Source organism: Channa argus, chromosome 11, assembly GCF_033026475.1.
Source record: "Channa argus isolate prfri chromosome 11, Channa argus male v1.0, whole genome shotgun sequence".
NCBI classification, from domain to species: Eukaryota; Metazoa; Chordata; class Actinopteri; order Anabantiformes; family Channidae; genus Channa; species Channa argus.
In genome coordinates, this window is record NC_090207.1 from 6,347,619 (window position 1) to 6,374,114 (window position 26,496).

Consider the following 26,496-nt stretch of genomic DNA (forward strand, 5'->3'; position numbering starts at 1 on the left):
AATATTAGTGAGTTTTACAAATGTATAAAAGCAATGAGAAAAGAACAGAAATTAAAACTGACTTTTATTCACTTGAAAATTTATTGTTTCAGTGCTTCCATTTAAAAATAAATAGATGGCATGGGATCAACGATAAAATCAACAAGGATGAAAAGTACACTAGTGTAACAAAAATGGTGACCAAATGCCAATACAATCTTTTAGTTAACATAAAAATCCCCAGAAAACCCCAAAAATGCAGCAAGTGAGAATCAAGTATTCTGTAGTTTTTGGAGAAAGCAGTAGTATCAAACCAGCGGAGGCCCATGAACATTACATGTCAGTGTTGTGTCTTAGCGTTTGGTTTAGGTTTTGCACCTTTAAGTACAACAGCAGTTTCATTATTTAGGTCTTGATTTTTATGCCCATTCAGAAATTCCCCAACAAACATAAAGTAAAGTGCTTGTGCAACACTTCTGGTTGTTCTCGAGGCCAACAAATGGTTTCTTAAAAAAAACAAAAAAACAAAACAAAAAAAAAGCACTTTGAGTGTTTTTTTTGTTTTTTTTTCAAAGACAGAAGAGAGAAACAATGTGGCAGTTTTTGTCAACACCTTGGAGGAATGTTCTTTAATGTTGGTACATAACTGAACCAGTCCCCCCGCAAGCCCACCCCCACACAGAAACCCCCTTTGTGAATATATCAAATACTGGCATTCGAACTGGTTACGGAGCAGCACGGAAACACTCTTCACAACAAGAGTGTGTGTGCCGAGTGTGTGTGTAGTTAAAGATGGGACAGACTGACAAAAACACTCAGGGGGAGAAGGAGAGGGGTGGGGGACTTTAGAGGAGAAGGGGGGGGTGGGTTACATTGCATGTAAGAAGCCGTCGACAAGTGTTCATGAGTGCACCTTTATACAGGACAATTCAGTGCCCAGTGAAGAGCAATAACACAACTCCGCTCTAAACATCAGAGAATTCCCGTTATGATGAAAACACATAACATCAGCTCAAAGTCTATAACACATTGCTGTAATAAAAAAAAAAAAAAAAAAAAAAAAAAAAAGCTAAAACAAAAAAAAGCATCATTTCTGTACCAAAGCCTCTCATTCAGGCTCTTTTGACACCCTCAAAAAAAAAAAAAAAAGATGTTTCGATAAAATAAAAGTTTTAAAATTTTCTTACACATATCCAGTGCTACACGATCAGCGTCTACTTTAAAAAGCGGTTGAATAAATAGACGATAGTACCACGATGCGTGAAAGGCCAACGGACGTCTGAGGGGGGCCGAGAGGCTCCCTCAGGACACAAAGAAGACGACAGTTCAGAGCAGCAGGTTTTCGGAGATTCCTGGTGAGGCAAAAATCGGTAACTCCAGCCTGATTCGATGGTCCAAACAGGAAGAGATTGCTGTTGGGTTTTTTTTTTTGTTTGTTTTGTTAGTTTTTCGGGGGGCACAGCAGTGCAGTCCGACAATCCTAAAGGGTCGTACAAAGGTCCCGTGCTTCAAATAGCCTGAAAAGAACAACAAATCCTCCGGTGCACCCTCCTTTTTGTCCAAGTTTGTCTGAAGGAGGACAGTTGTTTGCGCTGAGGAAGGATTTTAGTGCTGCAGCTGAGCTTTCGATGAAAACAGTGCTGAACTAACAGATACGTCATGTAGAAATGAACACCCACCACATATGAGAGACAGAGAAATATGCCACATGCTTGAGTCATGGTTGTCATTCAAAAATCAAAGAATAAAATAAATTGCAGCTGGACAAAAGAGACCTGAACAGATCACACTGAGATCACACGGAGAAGACGCAAATTCAGACGGCATTCTTCTTTTTGTTGCAAGCACCAGTCCCTCGGACCACCTGACACACACATACCTTCACCTTTGTTTCAGCCTGGGTCCGCCTACCGACGACCACATGTCCATGGATGTGGCCTCTCCTAAATAGGTCTCCAGACCGAGTGTGGTGGTGAGTTAGGTTGTGGGCATCAATGCAGTCTATTCAGGAAACAAGCGAGATGAGGAGAAGTTGATTTACACGACAGAGGGTTATGAAACTGGCCTGCTATTTTCCACTTTTCTTTGGCACAGCACTTCTCTTGGCCTGCCACAGGTGATTGTGAATGGTCAGGGCGTCCACGCTGACCGACACAGTCTTGGCAGGGATGACTGTGAACTGCTTGCGGTCTGAGCTGTACTTGTACAGCTTGTCAATCATTTTCTTGCTGATGCTCTTGGGCCCTGTGCCCGTCAGCTTTTGTATCTCCTCGGTGTCTGGGAAGTAGGAATAGAGCGCCCGAAACTGACAGCCGCCATCCCGAAACAAGATCATCATGTGGTTCGACTCGCACTTCTCCAACTCCTGGAGAATGAGGAATAATAGGTGTACGACACAGTTATTATTTTAGAATTTATATAACATACAGTAGAGATTAAAAGGCCCCCAAAAGCAGATTTGGACAGATTGAATATCTATTTTACGTTTGTGAATAAATCTGCTTCCTGTTCATATGTGGGCTTAGCTTAACAACTCCAAGTCCAACTCAACCTCTGTTTTCTGCTAGTAAATGTTTTGTTGCTACAGAATTAATTTATGAGTTGAAAAGTGATTCCCAATACAAAACATCAAAAAACACTCAGAAAATCACTTTAGCTGATGGTGACATCACTTATTCAGTTTGCAATGATATAACCAACAAAAGCAGCAGTGCTTCTTCAGTAAATATCTGCTGAGTTTTATTGTATTTGGCAATTTTCAGTGTGTGTGTTTAAATACAAGACAACAAGAAATAGTTGCCATTTATTTCTTACACTCAATTCATTGTTTTAGCTGCAATGACTGCACTAACATAGCTATTCTAAGATCAGTGAACAGGTAAACATCAAAAACTCCTTAAACTTAATTTCAATATTTACAGTATGTCAGACAGAGCACTGACCTCCAGGATCTGGTTCTTCTGGGGCTCATTGACTTTGCCGGCCAGGCAGCAGTGAGAGATTGCATTGTGGATGATTGGCTTGTTTGACTTGGCGCTGGGCTCCTTGAAGAGTTTGGGACCTAAAAGGATGTCAATAACGCATATCAATAAATATTAATCAGTCATAACTTTGAATTACATGCAAGTCTACATTATGCAAGAGTCCTTTGGTAGGAAAGCCGTGAATGCGCAGAGTGTGCAGGAAGCAAGCCGAGACACAGCCATTCTTTTAGTGTACTTCTTTTAATTTACCCCTCCTATTTGTATTTCTTAGTATAGTTAAGTCACTAGTTTGTTGTGTAAAGCTTTGCCTCTCTAACCTTGCGGTTGGAGGGAGTTTTTTGTTTTAATCATCTGTGAGCAGCTGTATGGAGTTGGAGCGGGCTTATTTGTTTACAGTCGGAAACAGCTGATCGGGCTGCAGCAGACCGGCACCGGGGATTTAGGTTTCGTTCGGACTTTACCTCCTAATTTCGGGATGTTTAAACAGCGAGAGGTCGCAGGGCTGGTAAAAAGCCGAGGGGTGGAAAAGAAAACAGGCGAGCGAGGGTTAGAAGCTACAAGCCGCATCTCCCATCTCTGATTATGGGCAACGTGAGGTCTCCGGAGAACAAGGTGCACTGACGAGGAAGGATAATATCTTTCAGGAGTGTAGACTAATGTGCCCTGCAGCAATGGTCCTTGAGGCCACAGATTGGAAGACACACTGCGACACACGGTGAGGACATTGATGGATTGACAGGCAGCATTAAAGACATCTGTGTACCAACAAAAACTGTTCTTCCCAAACAACGAGCCATGGGTCACCAAAGACATTAAAGTAATCCTGAATGAGAATAAGGCAACATTCAGGTCAGGTGACAGGGAAGCAGTGAGAGAGGTCCAGAGACGGCTGTCTGTAAAGATCAAAAAGGGGAAGGAGGCTTACAGGAGGAAACTGGAACAGAGGCTCCAACAGAAGGATACCAGAGCAGGCTGTATTTTCCAAGAAGACTAAGGTCCTTCAACATCTACAGCACCTTGCTGCAGGTGTTTTCTGAATACGCGGTAGCGCTATGCTGTGGTTTCCTGGGGCAGCAATACGAAGGAGGCAGACAGTTTAATAAGGGGGAGCTGGACCCTCTGCATGTTGTGGCAAACTCCTCTCAATCCTGGACAATCCCTCCCTCCCACATGCAGTGTGTGCGCTGGCTGCAAAGAGGAGCACTTTCAGCCAGAGACCGATCACAGTCAAGTGCTCCACAGAACACCCCAGGATGTCCTTTCTCCCAGTGACCATTAAACCATTCTGTAAAAACGAGGGTCGACTCACAGGTCGAAGTGTATTATTTACTTTATTTTTAAAGGTAAATTGTTATTTACCTCATACATCTTAATTTGTGTTCAGTTGTATTTCAGCAGTTTGTATTAGTTTATTTAGCTATGTGGTTTCTCCTTGATTTGGTTGAGGTGCTTTTCCTTTCTTTTTCTTGCGAACAAGGCAATTTCCCTATGGGATCAATATAGTTCTTTGAATCATGTTTACTGTGTCACCTAAAAGCAGCCTCGACATACTGATCTTTTTGTCACTTAATACATAAACGGGTCTGTGAAGCTAGTAACGTGGCATTAGAATAGCGGAGGAAAGAAAAACATGATGAAATGTGTTCTCTGACCAGTGTATTCAGCCATGGAGGTGATGGATGATGCAGTGGAGCCATTGTCCCAGTCTCTTTCTGCAGTTCGACTGTTGTTACGACTGCCAGGAAACGACTCCACAGAGTCACAGCTAGAAGACATCGTGAAAGTAGGTACATGTTAAAATGTTTAGTAAAATTTGAATTGTGAAAAAGTCCCGCTTGTGTCAAACAGAAACAATGCACTGCTTGAATATTATCAAGGGTATAAATATCAGCAACTCACCGCTGGGAGCCAGCCCCTCCAGAGTTAACACTATCAGCCTCATTGGTGGCTGCAGATGCAAGAGACAGACTAGAGCCCGATTGGGCATTGCTCAGGTTGTCAGCTACAGGAAACAGATGAGACAATCGCAGAGGTTACAAAGGAGACAACAAGTTACAGTAACCACCCTGTTTTTGAAAAACAGAAAAGGACTGATGGTCAGTAAATGGGCCCCCACTGCTCAGCTGGTAATAAAACCACTGAAGCGCACTGTGCTTAGACACGCAGATAAAGATTAGGCTTCAGCTAAATGTCAGCGGTGATGTAACAATCTTACGTGTGGAAGAGCCCTTGGAGAAATTGTCGCTGGAGGATTCCTCTCTGAAAACAGACTTGGGTCTGTGTTTCTGCTTCGGTTTGGGTGTTTTAGGCTTCACGAGGCCTTGTTCCTCTAACATCTCCTGCTGCTTCCGCCGCAGATACTCCTGCTTTATCAGTTCCCGACGCGTCTTCTCCTCTTCTTTTCGGAGGCGCTCCTCCTCAGCCTTCCGTCTGGTATTAAAATAAAACACGTCTGTTAGCACCTTCTCTGTTAGACTACTTTTTATTCCAGTGATGTTATTATTTTTACCTGGCTTCATCACGTTTGAGCTCTGATTCTGCTTCTAGCTGTTGTTTACGGAGTCGAGCCTCCTCCGCTTTTTTCTGCTGCTTAAGCAAGAATGCTGCTCTCTTTTTAGCAAGCTCATCCTCCGCCTTCTGCTCATCCTACAACATGAAACGCAGAATAAAAAGGAACATTATGCGTATGTCATAGTACTTACTCAATCTTTGAGTTTGTGCTGAGCAAATGGAGCTCAAATTATTTTTGCACATTGTTCAGAATTTACAGACACTTCACATTCACACAAAATTATTAGATGGATCAATAAAAAAATGACGTTGAATGAAGTAATTACTTGATCATGGACCCCTGCAGTGTATAATAATATTATATAATATTATAATAATCACTGCAAAAAGAACTAAATAAATATGTTTCCATTACCTTGAAGAAGAAGCCCATGACTGACTTCTGCTCTCCATCACCTCCTTCTGTTGTTCCGTCTTCAGCAGCGTCCTCCTCCTCTGGAGCTTTCAGGTCTGACAGATCAACTTCAATCAGATGAGTTTTGCTACGCTGCACCTCCTCTGATGGTATATTCTCTTTCCCTGAACCATCAGAAGAATTGAGTTCGGACTCTCTTAGTGTGCTGGACAGGCACTCGCCAAAGGACAGCTCAGGTACAGCCACAGCTGTCAGGTCCACTCGGGTAGGGATGCGCATGTTTGCCTCATCGTGAAGCCGGAAGGTGGCAGTGCGAATGTGACCAGATCCTGGCATGTCCATTATCTCTCCGGTTGCGGGGTTTCTTGGGCTCTCTGGCTGCTCCGTCCTGGGGGACCTGCCCCCAGCTAACTGCCTTGGGTGTGGTAGTGTCTCAGGCCCAATCTGGGTGGGAGTGAGGGTCCTGGAAGTGTGCCGGCTCACTTCCTTAGCTAGTTTTATCTCTGATGGTTTTGACCTGGAACCCCGGCCTGAGCTCAGCTTGGGGGGTTTCCTGGTGGGGGCAGTCCCAGTGCCAGTGAGATGCTCCACATAGTGAAAGCTTGCCCCCGCTTTGGAGTCAGAATTTTTGTCACTGGTAGGAGGAGGAGGTGGAGTTGCTCCCGGGGGGGACTGAACATTCTGTTTCATCAACATCTCCTGCTGCAGTGACAGCTGCATCATCTGTTGCTGGATGCTGCCGATGGCTTCGTTCAGGAGCTCAATGGAACGGCTGCACTCATTTAGGTCCAACTCCTCGTCTAAATAAAAGCTTCCATTACTCCCTTTTTTGTCTCCTTCTAAGGCACCTGGCGTGGTGGTTCCCTCGTCCTCTTTGGCCCCCCTCAGAGTATCCACACACATATCATCTTTAGTTGATGGTCTTTTCTCCCCATTGACCTCATCTTTAGAGATATCAGCTTTCAGTGGGCTTGGTAGTGTATCACTCTTGCCTCCTCCTTTCTTTACAATGTGCAGGAAGGCTGCTTTCCCCAGCTTCTGCCTCTGCCTCGCTGACAGAACTTCCATCTTCTTCTTCTGGTGTTCAATGGCCCGTCGCTTCTCCTCCAGCTGCATACGAAGCTGGACAATTTCAGAAGCCAAGACATTAGCACTACCATCGCCTGTACGGGTGCATCCTCCCAAGGGCGATGAGGGGCTCTGGTCTCTTTTAAGCCTCCAGGAAGAAGTCAGAGGCCCGCTGCCCTCTGATCCATCTGGCGTGGTCCTTTGGGAGCTGGAGGCACTGGAACGTAGGTCGTGGTTACTGCCAAAGCGTTGCTGTTGTGCTTTGCGCTCTGCAAAGGAGGTCATGCGCACACTGCCACTGGCCATGCTGCTGGCCTGGGAGTGACCGCTGAGGCAGGGGCTGGAACGTCCACTGCCACCGTTCATGTCTTTGTCCTCATGCTCTTTAACATTCATGTCCTCTTGGAGTTTGGCTGATTCTTCTTCTTCCTCATCTTCCAGGTTGAAAGTTTTCCTGGACCAGCTGGGGTCTTTAGTGGTGACAGCTTCATCCAAATCCCCTTCTTCCTCATCCAGGTCTTCCAAGTCTGCATCCAGGGTCTGGCCAGACTTTGGTTCTTCAGAATCTGAATGCAGATAAAAACCCCCTGGTGGATCTCTGGATGAGGGGTCCACACTGCTGGTGACAATGGGCCTGAAACTTGCCTGATCCGGGGGAAGGTCCTCCAACAAGTCTGTCTCATCGTGACGAGGAGTAAAGGTTTGGTTTTGGCTGCAGGGAGCTTTTCTACGAACTGCTGATGTTGATCCATCTCCTCGACGTAAGGAACCCCTTCCTGAGGGCCGGGGCCCCTCCCCACTCTCCTCCTCCTTATTTAGGCATACAGACTTTTCTTTAGCCGTTTTGAGCACGGCAGGCATTAGTGGTTCTAGGTAAAAGCTATCTGGTGCAGATTTGGACTCTTCGGAAGGTTTGGATCCCACTGTGGTGGTCGCTCGTGCCCCTTCTGTCTGTTTCGGAATGGTGGGAGCATCGGTCCTGACAACTGCTGTCAGTTTTTCCTCCTCATCCTCCATGTCAACATTACCCAGCAGGCTGTGGCCATTGACTCTGCGCACTGAAGCCTGTGAGGGCAGGGGAACAGACCCCTGGTGTTTGGGTGTTACGTTGATGATGTTGGATGCCAGGCTGTCCTTACTTATGGAGCGAGCCAAACTCACACTGTCCCCAGACGCCATGTCTGCATCACTGTCTGTGCCTGAATGCAACATGTAGGGGCTCAGCGTGGACAGTGGTCTACAGGAATAGAACATGTAACAAGTCAGTATATGTAATAAACAAGTTAAAATATATAGAATTCATATATTGCTGGAGATTTGCCCAATTGGGTCTCATCTATTTCAACATTTTCATGATCTTTACCATGTCAAAGTATTTAACAAAGTGGCAAACTAATGCTGGATTATTATACCATTTCTGGAAATCCAGAATCTTTGCCATATTAAAAGAGTAGATTAAACTTTATATGTTTATAAATAAAACTGAGTGGACTGTTAGTCCAAAAATATTTGGAAAATGTGTCTGCATAAAGATCATAACCGGATCTATTACTATATACTGTAAATATTGCTTTTATCAATCCATATGAGAATGCACCAATGACATTTTAATAAAAAAGGCTGGAATGCTCAGTGCTTTTCAATATATGTTGTCTTTGCACCTTATACAACCAGAAAAAAAAAAAAAAAAAAAAAAAGGTTTGCAAACCATAGCATTCTCTTTTTATTTACAAAAGGTCCCAACACACGTTTGTTGATATGTTATCTGAAGGTACCTATGCCTCTTGTCTGGCCATGCAGCGAGAGAGCCACGGGGTTGTCCATCCATTTGAGTCAGGGAGTTCGAACGGTTTCTTAGACCTAGCCAGAAACACATGAGCATTTGGAATATTAAGCAAGCTTCTCATAAATACAACAGCATGACACATTGAAAATAAACCTGTAATTTCTGAAGATGAATGTGTTTTATGGTTTGGTATTATTATGTAATTTATATATAATTTACTGTCAGACATAAATGGGTAAATTAAAAGTTCATCCGTGTTGTGGAGCAAATTTGATGACTATCGTTAAAACTTATTGTAAATTGATTTAAAATTCCTGAAGACATAAACTGCAATTCAAATGTGAACTTTTTTTTTTTTTCATCGAACATCACTGTGTTTGCAATAAGTAGCTTAATAACTTCCTTTACCTGTACCCTCCTCTCCTTGCTGCTTCTGCTGCCTCTGTCGCAGTGGCAGAAGTGGATGGGAAGGACTGAAGGTCGGACCCCCTTTACTTAAACCCAAAAAAAAAAAAAAAGAAAAAAGAAGGAAACAAAAAAAATACAATCAGTATTTATATATAGATATATATATATATATTTTTTTTTTTTTTTACAAATTACTGAAACATGAAAACAGTAACAGCACAAGGTTTAGAAACACTTCAGTGCCCAGTACACAGGTCACACCCAAGACATTTTCTGTAAAACAAATGCATTTCCCACAAACAGTGTGACCAACTGACAGTTCAATAAAATCTTAAGACAGCCTTTCAGTCATCCACAACACAAGCACACGCACCCACACATACCAATCTGATGTTGTTAGAAGACAAATAAGTTAGAGGTGAAGGACACATGGAAATGATAGTCAGATGTCACTGCATACCCGTCCTTGTTGGGTTAGGGATTGGATAATGATGGGATGAAATGAGAAGACTTACAGGGGGTCAGAGTCTTCAGGATGCAGGAAGTACCTGTTACAGACTTCAGGGCTGCTGTGGTTATCGGCCATGCCAGGGCTGGCCAGGAAGCTTCGCTTGGTAGCATTGGAGATGGGCACTGATGGACGGGTGCTCTTGGGCAGAGCTATGGCTCGAGCTGAGGAACGGACGAGGACAATTAAAAACACAGGTAGTTCTGATCTGTACACAAGTTCAACCTGGGATACTGTCACGGATTTATTGATAATTGTGACCCAAATAAAAGGCAGGACATGAAAAAGAAGCTGACATTTTAGATGCAACTCCCTTTAATTATAACTTTCTACCTCTAACCAACATTTATTAATAAATTAATCAACTAATTTCTTTCTTGGTTAATATATTAACAGTCATTTTCAAAAAAAGTGAAATTGCATATTGTAATATCAGAGTGACCAGTCAAAAACCTAAAGTTATTCCACGTGTGGCACTTTAGCTAGAAAAACAACTAATAGAAATGTATTATGTTCATCCAATCAACCAGCTGACTCATGTCGTAGTTCCCACCATGAATTAAACACTTTCCTCCATTATCTGCATGTTAACGAAAATACAGATTTTCTTTAAATTCATGTAAAAAAAAAAATAATAAAATAAAAAAATAAATAAAAACTTTCATAATCAATGAGAAGTATAAATAAATAGTCTTTTAGTCACGTCTTTGCAAGCCCACGAGAATTTCTTAATTTACCTGCAGCTGCATTGCAATTACGTGCAAACCTGAATTTTCAGGTCATGGATGTCTTTTGTAAGATTGTAAACCATGTGATTCTTACCATCTTTAAACTCTTGGAGATCTCTGGGCTGGACAAACTCTGGCTTGACAGTCTCAAACCACCAGAAGAGCTCAGCAATAAACACCATCACATTGTGCTATAAGGAAAAAGTTAAAAGACTTGAGTACAGATTCTGGGTAATAAAGATTTTTTTTAAAAACATGAAGAATCTCCTCCAATAAAAGTTTTAAATCCATTAAATTATACTTAATGTAATCTCTGGTAAAATACTAATATTGCTTTAGAAGTTCATGCAAACTCCGTACATCAAACTCTGTACCTTGAGCACAAGTGGCGAGTAGAGCATATCCTCCGTTGTAAGATAGAAACTTTTATTCAGATACTCGCTGGCGAACTCTCTGAGCAGCTGGATATTGTACAAGCTATCAGCAATAGAGGGTACTTCCTTCAGGCAAATGTCTGATCGGAAAGGCACAAAGTAGGTCAGATCAGGACACAACTCAATGACTGTTTGACTATAAATGTCACACTGACTTGACTGGGACAGTTAGTTGTGCAAGTGTCTAAAATAGTATCACACATCGCATACCCTCCAGCTTCATGAGGTCTGGGCAGTAGTAGTGGACCACAGCAAGCAGTGCAGCTCCGTCACAAACCTCTCTCATCAAGTTTTCTAGCAGTGGAAAGAAGGGAAGCTGGCGGCCTGAAGCCTGCTCCCGACGATATCGTAGCTAACCACCAGGGGGAAATGATGAAGGTTTATGGTAAGCTGAGGCATTACAGTAACAAAATCACCACCATGGTACTATCAATATGTGATCAAAAAACATCCTAAATGCAATGACTAGTGTCGCAAGTAGAAATCTCGCTGTTATTGAGATTCACATCTGAACTAGTCAAAGCATATGCATATTATTTGTGGATGTTTCTGCTTCTGTTAAGGCTCTAAACATTTAATTTAAGCATCAGATCAGGGTTCTCCCCAGGAGCATTAAAGAAAAATGCATTTTGTTTGAATAAGATAACTTTCAACTTCTCAACCAATCCAATGGTATGTTTAATGTAATTTCCAGAATATGCTGCTCCTGAGTGAAAAGGTCCGGTGTCCCCATAATAACTCAATTTAGGGAGAACCCTGAGGGCCTGATTAAATTCAAGGAGATGGAAGTGTTAAAGCAGTGATTTGCAACAGTACACAGTAGATGATCAGCCTGCTTCCATTTAATGGGATGGCAGCCAGCTATGGTCAGCTGGTTCACACTGCATGGACTGACTGGGAGTGAAACTGGGGTAATAACTGGCCCACTTATGAGAAATGAGTGTGTGGCTGGTATAGAAACTCACTTACCCTTTCGTATACATACTCTACATAGATGGTAAAAGTTGCCAATATGTATTTTCAATGTTTATTTCTGTTTCCAATTTTTATTGATAAAATTGAGCAATAACATTTTTCTAAATAGGATATACAAAAGACCCAAAGTCTTTATAACATTGTGTTACATATGCGTGTACAGTTACTACAAGTGAACATACCGTACACTTTAAGACCTACATTAAGTTTGGAGCAATATAAATATAGAATACACAGGATACCAAAGAAGACTGCTCTGACAGGTAGTACTGCTTTTAACTCCAAATGCTTCCACATAACTTAAATATAATGAGTGAGAATGTCACTCCCAATTATTTAACTAGTCAACCTGACATTCTCACTAATAAACAAGGCATGAGGAACGTTAATCAGAGTCAGCCATGCCCTGGTATAGAAAATATGAAAGGTCTTTTGGAACACATGATGCGAAAGACGGGAGTGACTACAGCACGAATAATAACCTAAACAAGAGCCCAGAACACACAAAACAGAGTCCTTATAGACACTTTATAAGGTACACTGGTAAAATTTCACTATCCAATATAGCAGCTTAGCTACAAATTCTACCTTTACAGAAATATTGTCCAGCGTGAATACTGATGGATTGAACAATGTTTTATCGAGGTTGTCGAGTCTTGAATCAAAATGCTCTGTAGTAGAATATTAAATAATATATTTCAATATACACCAATCAGTGGTCAGGGCATGGGCATACTGAGCCTTTTGCAGCTAGGCATGCCCATAAGCAGCCAGATGGGATGCACAGTGTGTTCTGACACCTGTTGTTCATGACTAGCATTACATTGTTCCCATGCTGACCTCTTTCCACCACAACAATAATACCACCAGTTAGTATTAGCGTTGTGGCTGCTCACTGTAAAGCAGTTCAGTAAGAACCACCACACTCTACAACCTCAGTAAAAAACACAGTGGAATTACAAATGTCTTTAAAAAAAAAAACTTCTATAAAAAAATATTTCATAAAGGGAGAATATGTGGCAGAGCTGTTGTGCAGGATTCCATATGCGCATTTACTAGTTTCCAGGAAGAACTTCCCCCCCCAATAAAGAAATTATTTCATTAAAAAATTATAAACATGTGGTTTCAGTCTTCGCACACTGACAGAACACGCTAATTTATGGCAAGTCAAAAAAATCAGCACTATTTAAACAAATTACATACTATACAGAATAGCACATTTACAGCACTTGCTTAACATTTATTTCAGCATTCAGGGCTGTATCTAATCAGTGGGTATTAAACACAACTATGCTAACCATGTTGAAGCAACAGGTGAAACTACAACAATAAGCACTACTACTAGACGACTTCTACAATATGTGGGTCTTCCCCTGACTAGGAGGAAACACTGTACCGCTTCGGAGAGCTCCTCTGGAACCTGCATGCAGTGGGCTAGCTCGTGCAGGACATCAAGCTGACATACACAGAGCAGAGAGACAGTCAGGGGAGACCATGGGCACATGGAGTGTGAGAGTAGAGGAGGGAGAATGGAAGGGAAATGACAAAGCAGAGCAGTGAGAGGAGGTGGCCAGGTATGGGACTGCAAAGCAAAGGGGAAGTGTAGTCATGGATTTGCTCTTGGCAAGCAAATACCAACACACACACACACACACACAAAATCTACATGGTGTACTTGAGCTTGAAATGAGATAACACACATTACGTAGCTAACGTTTGAACACATCAGCCAAAAAATAGCAACCTTCCACCTGTGTCACATATTTTCTACAAAAACAAAAAGAAAAAATATAAAGTGTCAGCTTTCTCCCCCTTGCTGACACACTGGCTACAAGCAGCACAGAATGAGCTTGAATGAGCCACGGTGGAGTGTGCACGCACATCAACACAGAACTATGCGTGCAAGGGGGAGAGAGGGAAGAAAATGGGGTTATGCCGGGGGTCTGGCATCCAACTTACAGGGACTAGCTTCCAATACCATTTGGAGGGAGACTATCCAGTTTGCAGGGATAAGAGAGGGGAGGGAGGGGCAGATGAGGAACAGGAGCAGAGAGATTAACAGGTCAGAGGTCACAGACAAAAGGATTGGATCTGCTTCCGTTTTGACAGAGAGGGATCATGGTGAGAACAACTCCAAAATGGCATTAGGGTGATACATTCCCTACAAAACTTAGGATTCTGACATCTTGAGCCAATATTTACCTTTATAAAGATTTCATGGGAATGACCCAACTTGACTTTCTAAATAACATGCTTGTTTTATAAAAGCCAGATATATGGATCTTCTGGGAGAATCTTGGTGGTGATTTTGGCGCTGGTATTTTAGGTTTTTGGATTTTTCTCCAGAAAGAAAAGATGGTGTGGCTTTTACCTTTTGGTGGCTGGGGGACTCCAGGGGGTGATGCTTGACTTTATGCTCCCTCTCTGTAATCTCCCTCATCTTCATGTTCACCTGCAGAAGAAATAATGACATATTCCGCATGGTTACATGTACTCCAGAAAACAAGGTTGCTCAGAGAACCCACCTTTTGCAGATTATTTTTATCAGATTAAGTCTGAGCATGCATGTAGCAGGTGATAAATCAGATTATTCCTATACCCTTGGCCTGATTTTAGGAGACAGGCTTACTTATTTTGAGAGCCTGAAGAGAGTTTATAACAGTTTTTATGAACATTTTCAATCCTAAAAATACCTGCAATGCAAAAAGTTACATGAGAGGAAACAAAAAAAATGTAAAAACTCAGCTTTAATCTTTTAAGTTTAATTTCTATATATACTTCTCTTTAAAATAATTGAACCATTAAAAATCTGAGTACCAATAAAAGCAACATGTCACAAAATGCAGAGCAAACTCACAATGAGACACAGAACAAATAATGACATGTAGCAGAGCTTGTTAGATTCCATGGAATAAATCAGATATGTATGGAGTAATGAAGAGATGTAATGCTCAAACAAAGAGACGTCATTATGTCAGCATGTTTTCCACATTTTCTTCTTTTGAGTTATGTTTTATTTTTTCTTCATAAGACAACATTATTACTGTCAAGGAATAACATTATCTTGTGGCATTTTGTCAAACCAAATTCTAATATTCGCAGAATGAAATGAAATGTGTTTATAGTTTTGCTGTCCCTCTCAAATGTTGCTTTACAAGTAAAAGCAGACCAAATGTTTTCAGCTATTTAAAAGTGGAAACAGATCTTGTGTAAAGTTTTTGTTTATTTATTTAAGTCTGAAAATAATCTTAATAATTTTATTCTAATTTCAGATTAAAATTAAAGGGAACATTGGTATGATTTACACTTCTGCTGTGGACTCAATGAAAGATGAGCACAGTGTGAGCCTGAGCCTCGAGTGGGTGCACAACATCCACACTTCCGTTGACCCGTTTTGAACACTGGTGACATAGAGGCTTCACAACCGGGGCCACTGTTAGGACGTCAATGTGAAGACGGTTATTCATCCCATGTGGTGCTGAATAAATGAGCAGCAGCCAATAATCAAAATCAGATGGATTATAGAGATAAAAGGCTAAACCCCACATTTATGAAAAGCTTTGATGTGCAACATTTTCAGTTTTTACTGTGCTGACTCATTTCTTCTATCTGGGTTGTGTGTCCATGTGTTCAAACCTTGTTGATCCAGAAGACCATAGCATCCTCCAGGTCAAAGGGCAGCTCCTTAGAGGCACTAAAGGTAGAGAAGCGCTTGACAGAAGCCACCACTTTCTCAATGCTGATCATCTCCACTGTGTAGGCCATCATCAGGGCATCAATCATGGGCATGTGGGCACTCTGGGTGAGAGAGCACAGCACAATTCAATTTTATTTATATATATATATATTTTTTTTTTACACCAAGATCGAAACTGGAGGTCGATTTTAATGCACTGCAAATCAGGTTTATTAGTGCACCAAGTTCATTAATGTGAAACACATTCTATGTTTTAAAACACCCTAACTGTGAAAGTACAAAGTGAAAAGTAAGAAATAACCTCAACAGTCACAATCTGCATGAAACAAATTCAAGTAGTGCTTGTCAGTCATTTGAATTTACACAGATGCTTTAACAAAAGAGTGCATGTTGTTGGATTGCGATGTAAAAGGAGCACTTCAGCAGTTTACCTCAAGATTGGACTTAAAGTCAGAGCATAGTTGGACAATCCTGTCTGAGAATAATAGAAACCATCATAGTTTTTAAGAATGTTTTTTTTTTTAAAAACAAGACCTAATCCATCTGGTACATGTGTGGTACCAGATGGTACACGAAACAACACAGCCCTTTTATGATGCATTCTTTAAAGAGTTAAAATGGTCAAAATGGTGTGTCACATAAAACTTGTTCCTTCCACCACTTAAGGTGTCAGTGGTGTCACACACACTATCAAACACACACACGCACAACAACAAACACACACACCACGGGTGCCCTGGTGGGGCCAACTTGACACCAGCAAACAACATAAAAATTCCAGCTGCTCACCGGGCAATATTCAAGATTTGTACTTCTCAAGTGCTTCCATCAGGAATGCTTCATAAGATACATTACTATCACAATTATTGTATGTGTTTGTACTCCACTTACTTGGAACTTTACTCCTATAGTGTTTCTGGGAAAATGGACAGTTAAAAATATTCCATGTGGGCTTTTTTGTCAGTAGCTTAATCCACTATAACCAAAAATACAACATTAGCTTCAAGAAGAGATTTGGATTAGGACAGAAGTCTGGCAACTCAATTTCTCTCCAAATGTTTTCCCCCCATTCTTAAGTCTTTTGACTTAAGTGGCACCACTTGTGGCACAGGTCAAACGCCTGGTGCCTGCAGTCATAATACTGAGCAACACTGGCCCCCACTTTGTCCCCAGGTGGGAAAACTGAATTTTGTCTTAAACATTTCAACTTCTAAACATCATTCTATGTAAAATTCTGTTATTTAGCTTATTTGAAGCACACAAAAACTTGAGTCCAACCAACATATACAAGGAATTGTTTCAGTCAGTGCTTTGTGTAACATGCCACTTGCCTAATCCAATGATGGTGATGGAAGTGAATGAGAGATTAAGCTTGTTAACAAAACTAATGGGAGCAATTTAGAGCTTTCGCTACAGCAGGACCTACAAAGACACAGACAATAACTGTGAAAGTCGACTCGCAGACAACCCTACACTGTATTCCTGAAAACTGTGAAAGTTAATCCATGAAGAAATGAAAAAAAGAAAAGACTCAATGCAGAATGATGGATAATGCTCAAGTTCAGCTTTGTTATTTACACGTCAGCGGCTGTTTATCTCAGCTGTTTGTTTGCAAAAGGTAATTATAAGTATTGAGATCATCTCATAAACATTTGTTCCTGGTAAGCCACTTTCACACATGCCCTTGACTCATTAGCTTCTCCAGACTTTACCCGGATGCAGTGTATGTAAGAATGCAAACGTCTAAGTGAGATGGTCTGTTGTTTCCCAAATCGTCAGGAGGATTTAAAGCAACTACATGGGTGTGGCAACTGCCATGGCGTCTCTCTTCAAGTACAGTTTCAAGCAGCAAACTATTACGATGTGCCCCCCATAGGCTCTAGCAGGCAGTCGACCCTCAGTGAAATCAAGTTCCAGTTTCTCCCGATGTGAGAACGCATCCAACTCAGATAATCTTCTGCTGTGTGTTACACGTGTGAAGCAACAACTCCAAACAAAGCCTGGACGTGCTCCAGACATTGACAGGAGGTCATTCGTTATAGAAGCTGCAGACCGGCAGACCTTCTTAAGATAACATTCTGTCGTTTCATATCTCTCTCTCTCTCTCTCTCTCTCTGACCCACCATGAGTAACTTCAGTATATTGTCAAAGGGCACTTCAACATGCCAGCAGAAGCCGGGGATCGATCTATTGATCCTGTCACCTGTGGATAACCTGCTCCATAACCACAGCCACACCAAAATTTACCAAATTCGCAACTGCACATGCAACTAAATATTGCAGCACCAGAAACCATGAAAAAAAACCTCACTATTAATAAAAGACAAATTTAACAGCATAAAGTGTGGTTAAATCTTTTGTTCTCTTTCAACACAAACCTGCCCTTCATCAGAACAGTGTGGAGCCCCATGGGGGTGAGAGGGCTAGTGTTGCCCTGAGGTGTCTGTGAACACAGACATGCACATTTAAGTGCCCCCAAGAGTATGGGTAGCTTCTTATGGATTTACAACCTCCAGCTGTTGCCCCCCACAACACTCAAACGAGGTGCAGTGGAACTGTCTGCAGGTTCAGGATGTTTTTTAATCACACAAGCTTAGACACAAAGTAGGAAATTTAGTTGCTATGGAAACGCCTTGTCAAGTCAGCAAACTGGGAGGGAAGTTCCAACAGTCTATGAGAGATAATCGGTGTCCTGCTCAGGATTTTCCATCCCTTTACCAGGCTTTGTGTCTGGCTGCTTACACACATGCCTGCATGGATTATTTTGTCGGGCTGCTCACAGGAAAAGCAGACACACATCCCAGACTAGCTGGCTTGCAGACTCAAAGCCTGCTGAACACCATAGCTAGTTACCATGGTAACAAAGGGGAAGGAAGATGGCTGTAAGCAAGTTATCTGGTTGGTGTTCATTCTATCCTAGGTGGAGTGCTCTGGGTGAAACTGTGAGACGCTGGATCTCACTGGCACCAGGTGGGCTGTTTACTGGGCTGTGACAATGTTGATTCAGGTGAAGAACTAGATTGGGGATACACAATGAGGATATTTAACTTATTTGCAGAGCTGACCTTGGAAAACATCCACACAACATAAATATGATGGCTTAGTAGAGCCAAGCTAGTGGACCATTTTAACTGAAGGTTTTTTAGATGTTAACATTCCCCAAATACTTTACTGACAAAAATGCTTATTAGAAAGATTTTACAGACAAAAAAAAATTCTTAAGAGAAAGAATTCTTAACAGTATTAGCATTAGAGTAACCTTCTTAAGAGCGATTAAATGAGCTGCTCTGAGAGGGCTTACTTTTTATAGTGTGTGTACTATTTCCAAGAACTCGGTAATAGGTAATAATTTTTCTGACAAAGGATTAAAGGTTGAGATAAACGAGTATAAATATCAGTATTACTGACTTGTAATTTCACTTAAAGTCCAAAGTGGCCTATTAGTGAAGAATAATTCAATATTTAATTAAAAGGAGATTATTAACTTTCTATACAAAATCTTTCATCCATCTGCTCACCATTTTGATGGGCACGCAGGCCAGGTCCCCCTCTGTGACTGGTGTATCGTCACTCTCCACAACGTATATCCCCTTCCTGGACAGAGCCTGGATGACAGACATGTGGGACTGAAGAGAAGCTGCTTGCTCCGTCTTGAGGATGAGGGCACAGACACGGCAGTAGAGCTCACAAGACAGCAGCAGGCGGATGACAGGTGGCTTAATGTGTTCCTGATCATACTGGTCTGTATAGAAGGGGTCCCTCAAGTCTTCTGGAATATGGTCTGTAATGATGAAAATGGGTAGGTAAACCACGTGGCATTACCATGTGCTACTGAAGTAATGTGCAGTTTAGCACTGAGAATAGATATTAGCCTGCAAGAAAACATTTTAGAAAGTACACAAGAAGCAGGAACATATGGTGCCTGGCAAGCATTTCTAATGCCGACATCTCAGAGTGCCTCAGACTACACGCATCAAACACCTACAGTGTCAATAAACTACAGTAACATGACAAAGCATGATGCTTTCAGTATAGTATTTGCTGAATACATGCTTCAGTTTACAAAGAGCAAACATGACCATTTGTAACTGCAAGCCACAGCTTACTGTGGAACTACACAGGAAAAGTCCTCAATGAAAGCAAGTTTCTCAGGTGGCACATTGGGTTTTGCCAGAAGTAATTTGACAACACTGCAGCCACATAAACGAAAAGAAAAATATAACCTACACAAAAGATTCTGTTGCTTCGGATGTGAAGTCACTCAAGACCAGAAAGTGTTTCCATATAGGGGCATGAGACAAAACATTTGACTAACGGCATGCAAAAACTAAATTTATACTGTAATGTCAACCACACATTAAGACTTAAAATAGGTCTAATATAATCCAAACAACACCAAAACATGAACCCAAAACTCTGCACTTTACTACAAAGTGCTGTGCTAATAACATTGTTCTGTTAAATCTGTTCTGAACTGCCTGAGCTCCAACAGTACAAGCTGTACAGTCAGTGTGCATGTGATTGGTTCTTACTGCCTGCTCTGACTTACAAAGGGACCCACTTGTCAGCAATCCCCTGCTTTCAAAACCAGGAAGGCAAACAGAAGGCAGCTTCTTCAAGATGGATTTGTGGATGATAATCTGCCAAACACAAATGCCAAAGGGCTCAAGCAAGGAGGCACCAAGCAAGACTGTTCTGAAATATCTAAAATATGGTACAAATGAAAGATAAAGTATTAAACCACAATCTAGTAGAGAGAGTCTAGGAGAGCAGCCAACAAAAGCTGCCCATTTCTGCAAACCAAGATTCTACTTTGAGCTACAATAACAGTGGAAATCATTTAAAAAAAACAAGTTTAAATAAAAAGATAACAACTGTGCTGCATCTGCTGCTTTGTAAACAAGGTGCTTTTGACAGTCATTCACCAAATCTGACCATTACCTTAAAGTGTGGCTTTTGAACGTGCTTCTTTTGGTTGTGGAGTGGTTAGTACATGTACACAAATGCCATTAAACCTTACTTTGAATTCACAATATAAAAATATATGTATACTCTCTACATCTACCTGAGAAGTGTCTCCAGATGACATCACTTAAAAAAAAAAAAGAGCTTTCAGTTGAGATTTTGTTATCTTCTTGCTCATGCTATGGAGTTTGTAATCATGGTCAACGTGCTTTTCAAGAGCTCCCCAAGATGACATCATCTGAACTCCTAATGATGAAAAATTGGGTGATGTCATCTGGGGGAGTTTTTCACTCAGAAGCAGAGGAATATTTTAATATAGTGAAGTCAGAGGAACATTTAAAAGCATTAACACCCTCAACTAAAGCCATAGAGAGCAAGTTGGAAATTGGTGAAGTTTCCCTTTAACTGGTATGAATGGTGGAGTCATGTTTTGTGGTTTATTGTCAATGGAGCGGTGTTCTTTTTTCTGATGCCTTGTGTAAATTTGTTTTTATCTCTGTGCACAGTTTATGTGGCTTGTCACAGTTCTGTCATTTGTGGTTTCAACTAAAAAAAACAATTAAGAGCCTTTCATTTGATCAATTGTCCCTCCCAATGCATTGACTATATAATATTTGTTGTTGTCCAAGAATGAAAAGAGAAATGCAAAGTAATACAAATTACAATAGCAATTTTATTTGATTAATGATGCAGTGCTTATTTCCATGGATGCTAATGCCTATATCCCACTGATGCTCCAAACTGTATACCACACAACACAGGCTTTACCAATATACTGGTGGTTGTACAACTTCATTAACTTATGTGTAATGCCCAACAGTGTGGGTCATTCCTGAAGACCTTTGTCTGAGCCTATAAATACATCAGAAAATTGGGAGTTACTGTGTATAAAAACAAAGAGGTCTGGTTGGGGCGGGTCTTCACGTTTGACTTCATTTTCCAGGCACCGATGTTGTGTGTAAGCCTCCCCCCGAGCCATCAGGGACCAGGCTGAATGGGATACTGTAAGAGGAAACGATCTGACAACAAGAACCAGGATGTGCTTCAGCATTTGGCCAACCATGACCAGTATCACACCATGATCAACACTAGCTGGGGATAGCAGCTAGGATATGTAACTAGGACATGTGCTCACCCTTGCTGCTGTTGTGTCTGGCTGTCTATCGCTAAGACTGGGAGCAGCTGTGGCACAAGCAGAGGGCAGTAGGACAGGAAATAAAATACACAAACAAAGACATGCATAATCAAAAACTAAACAAGTAACCCACATTGATGAATACGCACCAGGAACACCTGAACCCATGGCAACATCACAAGATGGCTGCACTGTTTAAGCCGGTCAGTCATTGCATGAGCCAAGCAAACAACTGTGCAGCATTGGCATTGTAGTAGACACCATATGACACCATATTGGGTGATATGGGCTTTATATATTTACTTGCCATGGAAGAAGGATATTTGCAGCTGAACCTGAGTGTGCAGCTGCAAGTTAGGGGCTACTGTTATTAGCTCGGGCCTATGATAACAAACTGAACAGGGCAAGCAAAGGCCTACAAGCCTTTGTATGAACTCTGAGAAAAAGTTAAATTATTAAGTTTAGCTAATGGGTTTAGAGGAAAGTGCAGGTGTTGAAAGGAGGCGGGCATAATAGACAATATCTTTCCATTCATAACCTGGTGTGATTACCATTATAACCTCCATCTGATTGTCATTTGTTTACTATAAATGCATGAGGTCAATTGGGAAATAGGTATAATGACTACAGAGTACAAAAGAAAGCTTGTTTGAGGATCTGAAATCATGATGGATGATTTGACCAGAGACTAGACTGATGCAAGAGACATGCAAAGCAGTGAGTGATGCATGCAGGAGATAGCTGAGGCTTACAGTGACCAAGATTAACTGCTATGATAGGGAGACCACCTATTGCACATCAAAAAGCCACCTGTGCAGTACAAGGGAGCTATGGTGCGATAATCATGCAACAAAAGGGTTTTGGTTTTTTTGCAACAAGTCCTCTGATGTCATGTCTGAGTTTAAAGGTTGAAGTGTATTATGTTTGTGAAAGCTCAGAGAATAAAACAATCTCACAAAACATTTTCCTCATGGTTAAAACTTAGGTATGCACACATAAAAGCTGGACTGTAGGACCGATAATGCGTCTTGACTACCTAACCTCACTAACCCTGAACACTCATTTATGTTTTGCATGTTGGTCAGAACCACTGTGTCCAATGAGACAGTGGCTGCCCAAGCTGCATTTGTGACCATTTTTACATATATACTCTGCATCATATCCTCATCCATTTTTAATTTTGGACCATTTTATTTATAACACTGGTTGACTACATGTTCTATTCAAAACGAATCTCTTAACACAGCATGAGTCCACAACATCACATACAACAGCCAGTATAGTAAACAACTTTCTAAAGCATTTCATAAAAAATGAAATTTTATGAACACGGGATTTGTTTCAAGTGTGCTGCTTTATTAATTTTCTAAGATTAGTTTAAACTAAAAATACTGGGGGCCTGGTGTTTCAGTGGTAGAGCATTGGGTTAGGATGCTGCGGGTTTGAATCCCACCCCATCAGGTGTGGCCCCACCCATCCACCAAGGGCCACCTTGGTGCAGGTCCCGAGCCCAGAAAAAATAAAAACAAAAAAAGGAGGGTTGTGAAAGGAGGGGCATCCGGCATAAAAACTCATGCCAAATCAACGTGCAGAACACATTCTGCTGGGGCGATAATACTAAGTTCCAAGATAGCTATACAAGTTCACTAAATAAGATGGCAGAATTCTCATTTACCTGGACCACTGATAAACTTTAAAATATATTTTTACCCAAAAAAAGGACAATGGTTTTTGCCGATCATTTAAAATAAAAACACATTTTTCAATGAATCGTTTACACAATTTTCCCATGGGATCAATGAAATTGTTTGAATCTTGAATGATGGATCACATGGGTATTCAAAAGTTTAAGTTACCAGTTTTGGCTAAATGTGCTTAAAAAACTGGCAACTGAATTATTCCACAAATTCCAATTTACAGTAAATACATCAACTCATATAGAGTTGTTTTTATTGTGCACTTCACTAGCTGTAATCAATGAGAGAACATGAACTTAAACATTAACAACACAACAGTAGATAAGCATCGACTGGACAGGGTGATGAGGTTTACAGCAACAACAAAACAAATCCATACAAGGTTGTCCTAAATTTCACACAACTGATCTCATTTCTGCAACTCCTGACTGTTGCAACCACAAACAACAAGAAAAGCTGGCCAACAGGCCAACTTACTAATGCTGATAGAATTTTAACAGGGAGTGAAAGTGACTGACAGTGCAGATCAGTATTTTCCATGCTCGGAGTAAAGTCTAAAATACAGACTGATCCTGATTTGGGTTCAAATCTAACTGGCCACCCTACAAGAATGCAAGGATCTGGTGAGTCAGTGAGAGGAGCATTAGTTGCCAAGTGTCATGAGGGAATTAGTGTTGGCTTAAGAGCATGCACACAAATATTTCTTTCTCTTGGGCGTCTGCTGTCAGTGTTTCACCACTGAAGCTACACACATTGTGCTGACTGTATGTTGACAAGAGTAAAACTATAGTCCCAACAATATCTGAATTTCTGAAATTACTTTAAGAATATCAAGAGTTATACTGCATATTCTCAGAAATTATTAATCTCTCTGTGGTTCAAAATGGTAAATATATTGAATTACTTACAAGAAATAGCCAAGCAAATGCCAAAACCATATGTATGTTAAATACATTACTTACCAATTCCATAGGCTTTGGCAAACAACCACTGCAGGTTGGCAGCTATTTTTGCTCTGGCAGAATCATACATCTCCAGTGGTACAACATCCAATGTGCCATCTGCAGCCCCGGCCAAATCCACTCTTCTCCTGGTACTGTCACCGCCGGTGCACAAATCAACATCCATCCTTTAAAAAAATAAAATACAATTGAAAGAAAAAGTTAACATGAAGTCAAAATTATATTGGAAAAATTGCTGACAAACAGACAGAGCCAGATAACAGGATTTGTCATCCACAGTTTGCCAAGTTGCAATACTCCCTCTTGTGAGTGGTTGGATACTGTGTTAAAATGATTCCATAATGAATTTTGTTTTCCAGTCACATCTTACGTTTACTGATAATTAAGGTAAATATTGTTTCGGGTGCTCCACTTAATCATGTTAGTGGTCAATTGATCTGATGGTAGACATACTGTAAGTACCAAGGAGGCAACCTTACAGGCATGATCAAAGTCATTATGTGCAATACGTAATCCAGAGTGAGGTGATGGTGGCCTTAAAGAGTCGAAGGGTATATGATTCAAACACTTGCCATTATGTTAATTATAGCCATTGTGTTAATTATAGTCATTATGTTAATTATAGTCAGAACACCATGACTTTGGTACGGATTTTCAATGAATTATCACATTAGTCGCTTAAACAAAAACGACACGCAGAAAGTACACTTGACCATGAATATCTTGAGGACTCGGATAACAGATTAAACTAGTGACTCATACAATCACAACTTCAACTCCCGCTGCAATGTGTGACAGTATTTTCACAATCTAGACTGCAAAGAAAGCAGATCATATTTGCCGTCAGGTTCCCCCAGACTCTGTAAATTGCCACTTTGATTATTGTGGCTTTCTATCAAGTGTTTATGAGCCTGGTTCCTCCTAGTTTTTAATGTTTTTGACAGTTCCCCTTTAAAAGTACTCTCTAAGATAAGAATAAGATTGTGAAAGTGCTGTGTATTTGGAATGGAATTTTATTAAAGACTGTTTTTTTTTCTAATCAGTGCCTCCATCAAACTCTGTGCACTTTCACTATCAATTGCACTTTCATGGGGATGTGTGGTTTGAATATTTCATTATTTTTAACCACCGTTTTGCGAGACGTCTGACAAACTGTCTTAACATTAGTGACGTTTACAACTGAGTCCAATACAGCATTTCTAATAACATACATCTTATCGTTGTTTGTTTTTTAAATATTTTGTTTGTTTGTTTTTGGCCAGAAAACGAAAATGAATGTCTCATTGTTACATTATCTGTAATGTTAGGTGACGTTAACTCAAAGTTAATGATAACAACTATGTTCTTCCATTGACGCCCAAGTTACGTTAGCTTTTTGATCAAGATCATTCAGATAATTGATAGCTTGGGGTTGTAACGTTACAATATTATTATAATAACCTCATTAACCAGGAGACCTCCGTTAACTGGCATATTTCTATAACACTGTCTTAGCCAAGCGCCCATGCATGCAAATGTAAAGCAGCTAACTATCCGGCTAACAGTTAGCATACAGTAGTGCTGCATTCATCGGCCCCATGAATGACGTTAGCTAACTGGCAAGACATTACCTTGAAAGGTGTGGTATATTCCCAAGTCACCCTTCGGTTCCGTCCGGGTAAACACCTAACCAAGGACCTGCCTCGCTTTACATTAGGCCTGCTGTGTAGAAATTACCCCAGCAGCAGCGACGCATCATAGCCAGCTAATAATGCTAGCAGGGAGTCTGTCTGAATGGTCTCCTCCCAGCAACAAGACCCGAACCGCGGCCTGTGACAACCGATCCACGGCAGACTTTGAGCTGAAACAAACACCAGGCAAAAAAAAAGGGGGAGAAGAGCTCTTCAGTGAAGAAGCGCAACGTGCAGAGGCTGTTTTGCTTCAAAATCTATGTCTGTATTGAACGCCCCATGTTAGACAGAAGATTGGGCTTTGCAGCGAGAACCAGCAATGTGTTCGCGCTCAGCCCATAGAAATGTAATTATCATCCCAGCCTGCGTAAAGGCAACGACTGCGCATGCGTGGTCACCTTCCAGACTGTTAATAAACCGTTTGGCAGTTGCTCACGTTCTTACTTTTTATCTACTGCTGGAGTATTCACAGTAATGATATTGTAATGGTTATCATAAGGATTATTATTATAATTATTATTGGACAAGGAGACTTGTTGGCGGAACGAGGAAGTTCAGGAGTGTATACAGGGAA

General features: G+C 41.1%; 1 protein-coding gene across 5 annotated transcripts; it reads right to left on the reverse strand.

The window, feature by feature from the left end:
- Window positions 1-47: 47 nt before the first annotated feature.
- On the reverse strand, window positions 48-26,293 carry camsap1b (calmodulin regulated spectrin-associated protein 1b). Of its 5 annotated transcripts, none has more exons than XM_067520238.1 (19): window positions 25,863-26,293; window positions 24,253-24,419; window positions 19,012-19,274; window positions 15,433-15,594; window positions 14,168-14,248; window positions 13,193-13,252; window positions 11,032-11,173; window positions 10,762-10,901; window positions 10,482-10,578; window positions 9,667-9,823; window positions 9,152-9,237; window positions 8,733-8,817; window positions 5,890-8,194; window positions 5,473-5,609; window positions 5,179-5,393; window positions 4,863-4,965; window positions 4,616-4,728; window positions 2,922-3,040; window positions 48-2,344 (listed from the first exon to the last, which is right to left on the reverse strand). In XM_067520238.1, the coding sequence occupies exons 2-19, from the start codon at window positions 24,416-24,418 to the stop codon at window positions 2,048-2,050; spliced, it is 4,728 nt and encodes a 1,575-aa protein (XP_067376339.1). In that variant the 5' UTR covers window position 24,419; window positions 25,863-26,293; the 3' UTR covers window positions 48-2,047. The 5 variants fall into 5 exon arrangements, with proteins under 5 accessions (XP_067376339.1, XP_067376337.1, XP_067376335.1 ...); XM_067520236.1 differs by lacking the exon at window positions 13,193-13,252 and adding an exon at window positions 13,756-13,788 and having other exon boundaries at window positions 9,700-9,823; XM_067520234.1 differs by lacking the exon at window positions 13,193-13,252 and adding an exon at window positions 13,756-13,788.
- Between the last annotated feature and the right edge of the window lie 203 nt (window positions 26,294-26,496).

Excerpts from the sequence above, each read along its gene's own strand:
- camsap1b (XM_067520238.1), bottom strand. The coding sequence starts at position 24,418 with ATGGATGTTGATTTGTGCACCGGCGGTGACAGTACCAGGAGAAGAGTG. Across the intron at positions 10,902-11,031 it reads AGACCTCATGAAGCTGGAGG|ACATTTGCCTGAAGGAAGTA; the intron begins GTATGCGATGTG and ends CTTTCCGATCAG. Across the intron at positions 10,579-10,761 it reads ACTCGCCACTTGTGCTCAAG|CACAATGTGATGGTGTTTAT; the intron begins GTACAGAGTTTG and ends TTTTCCTTATAG.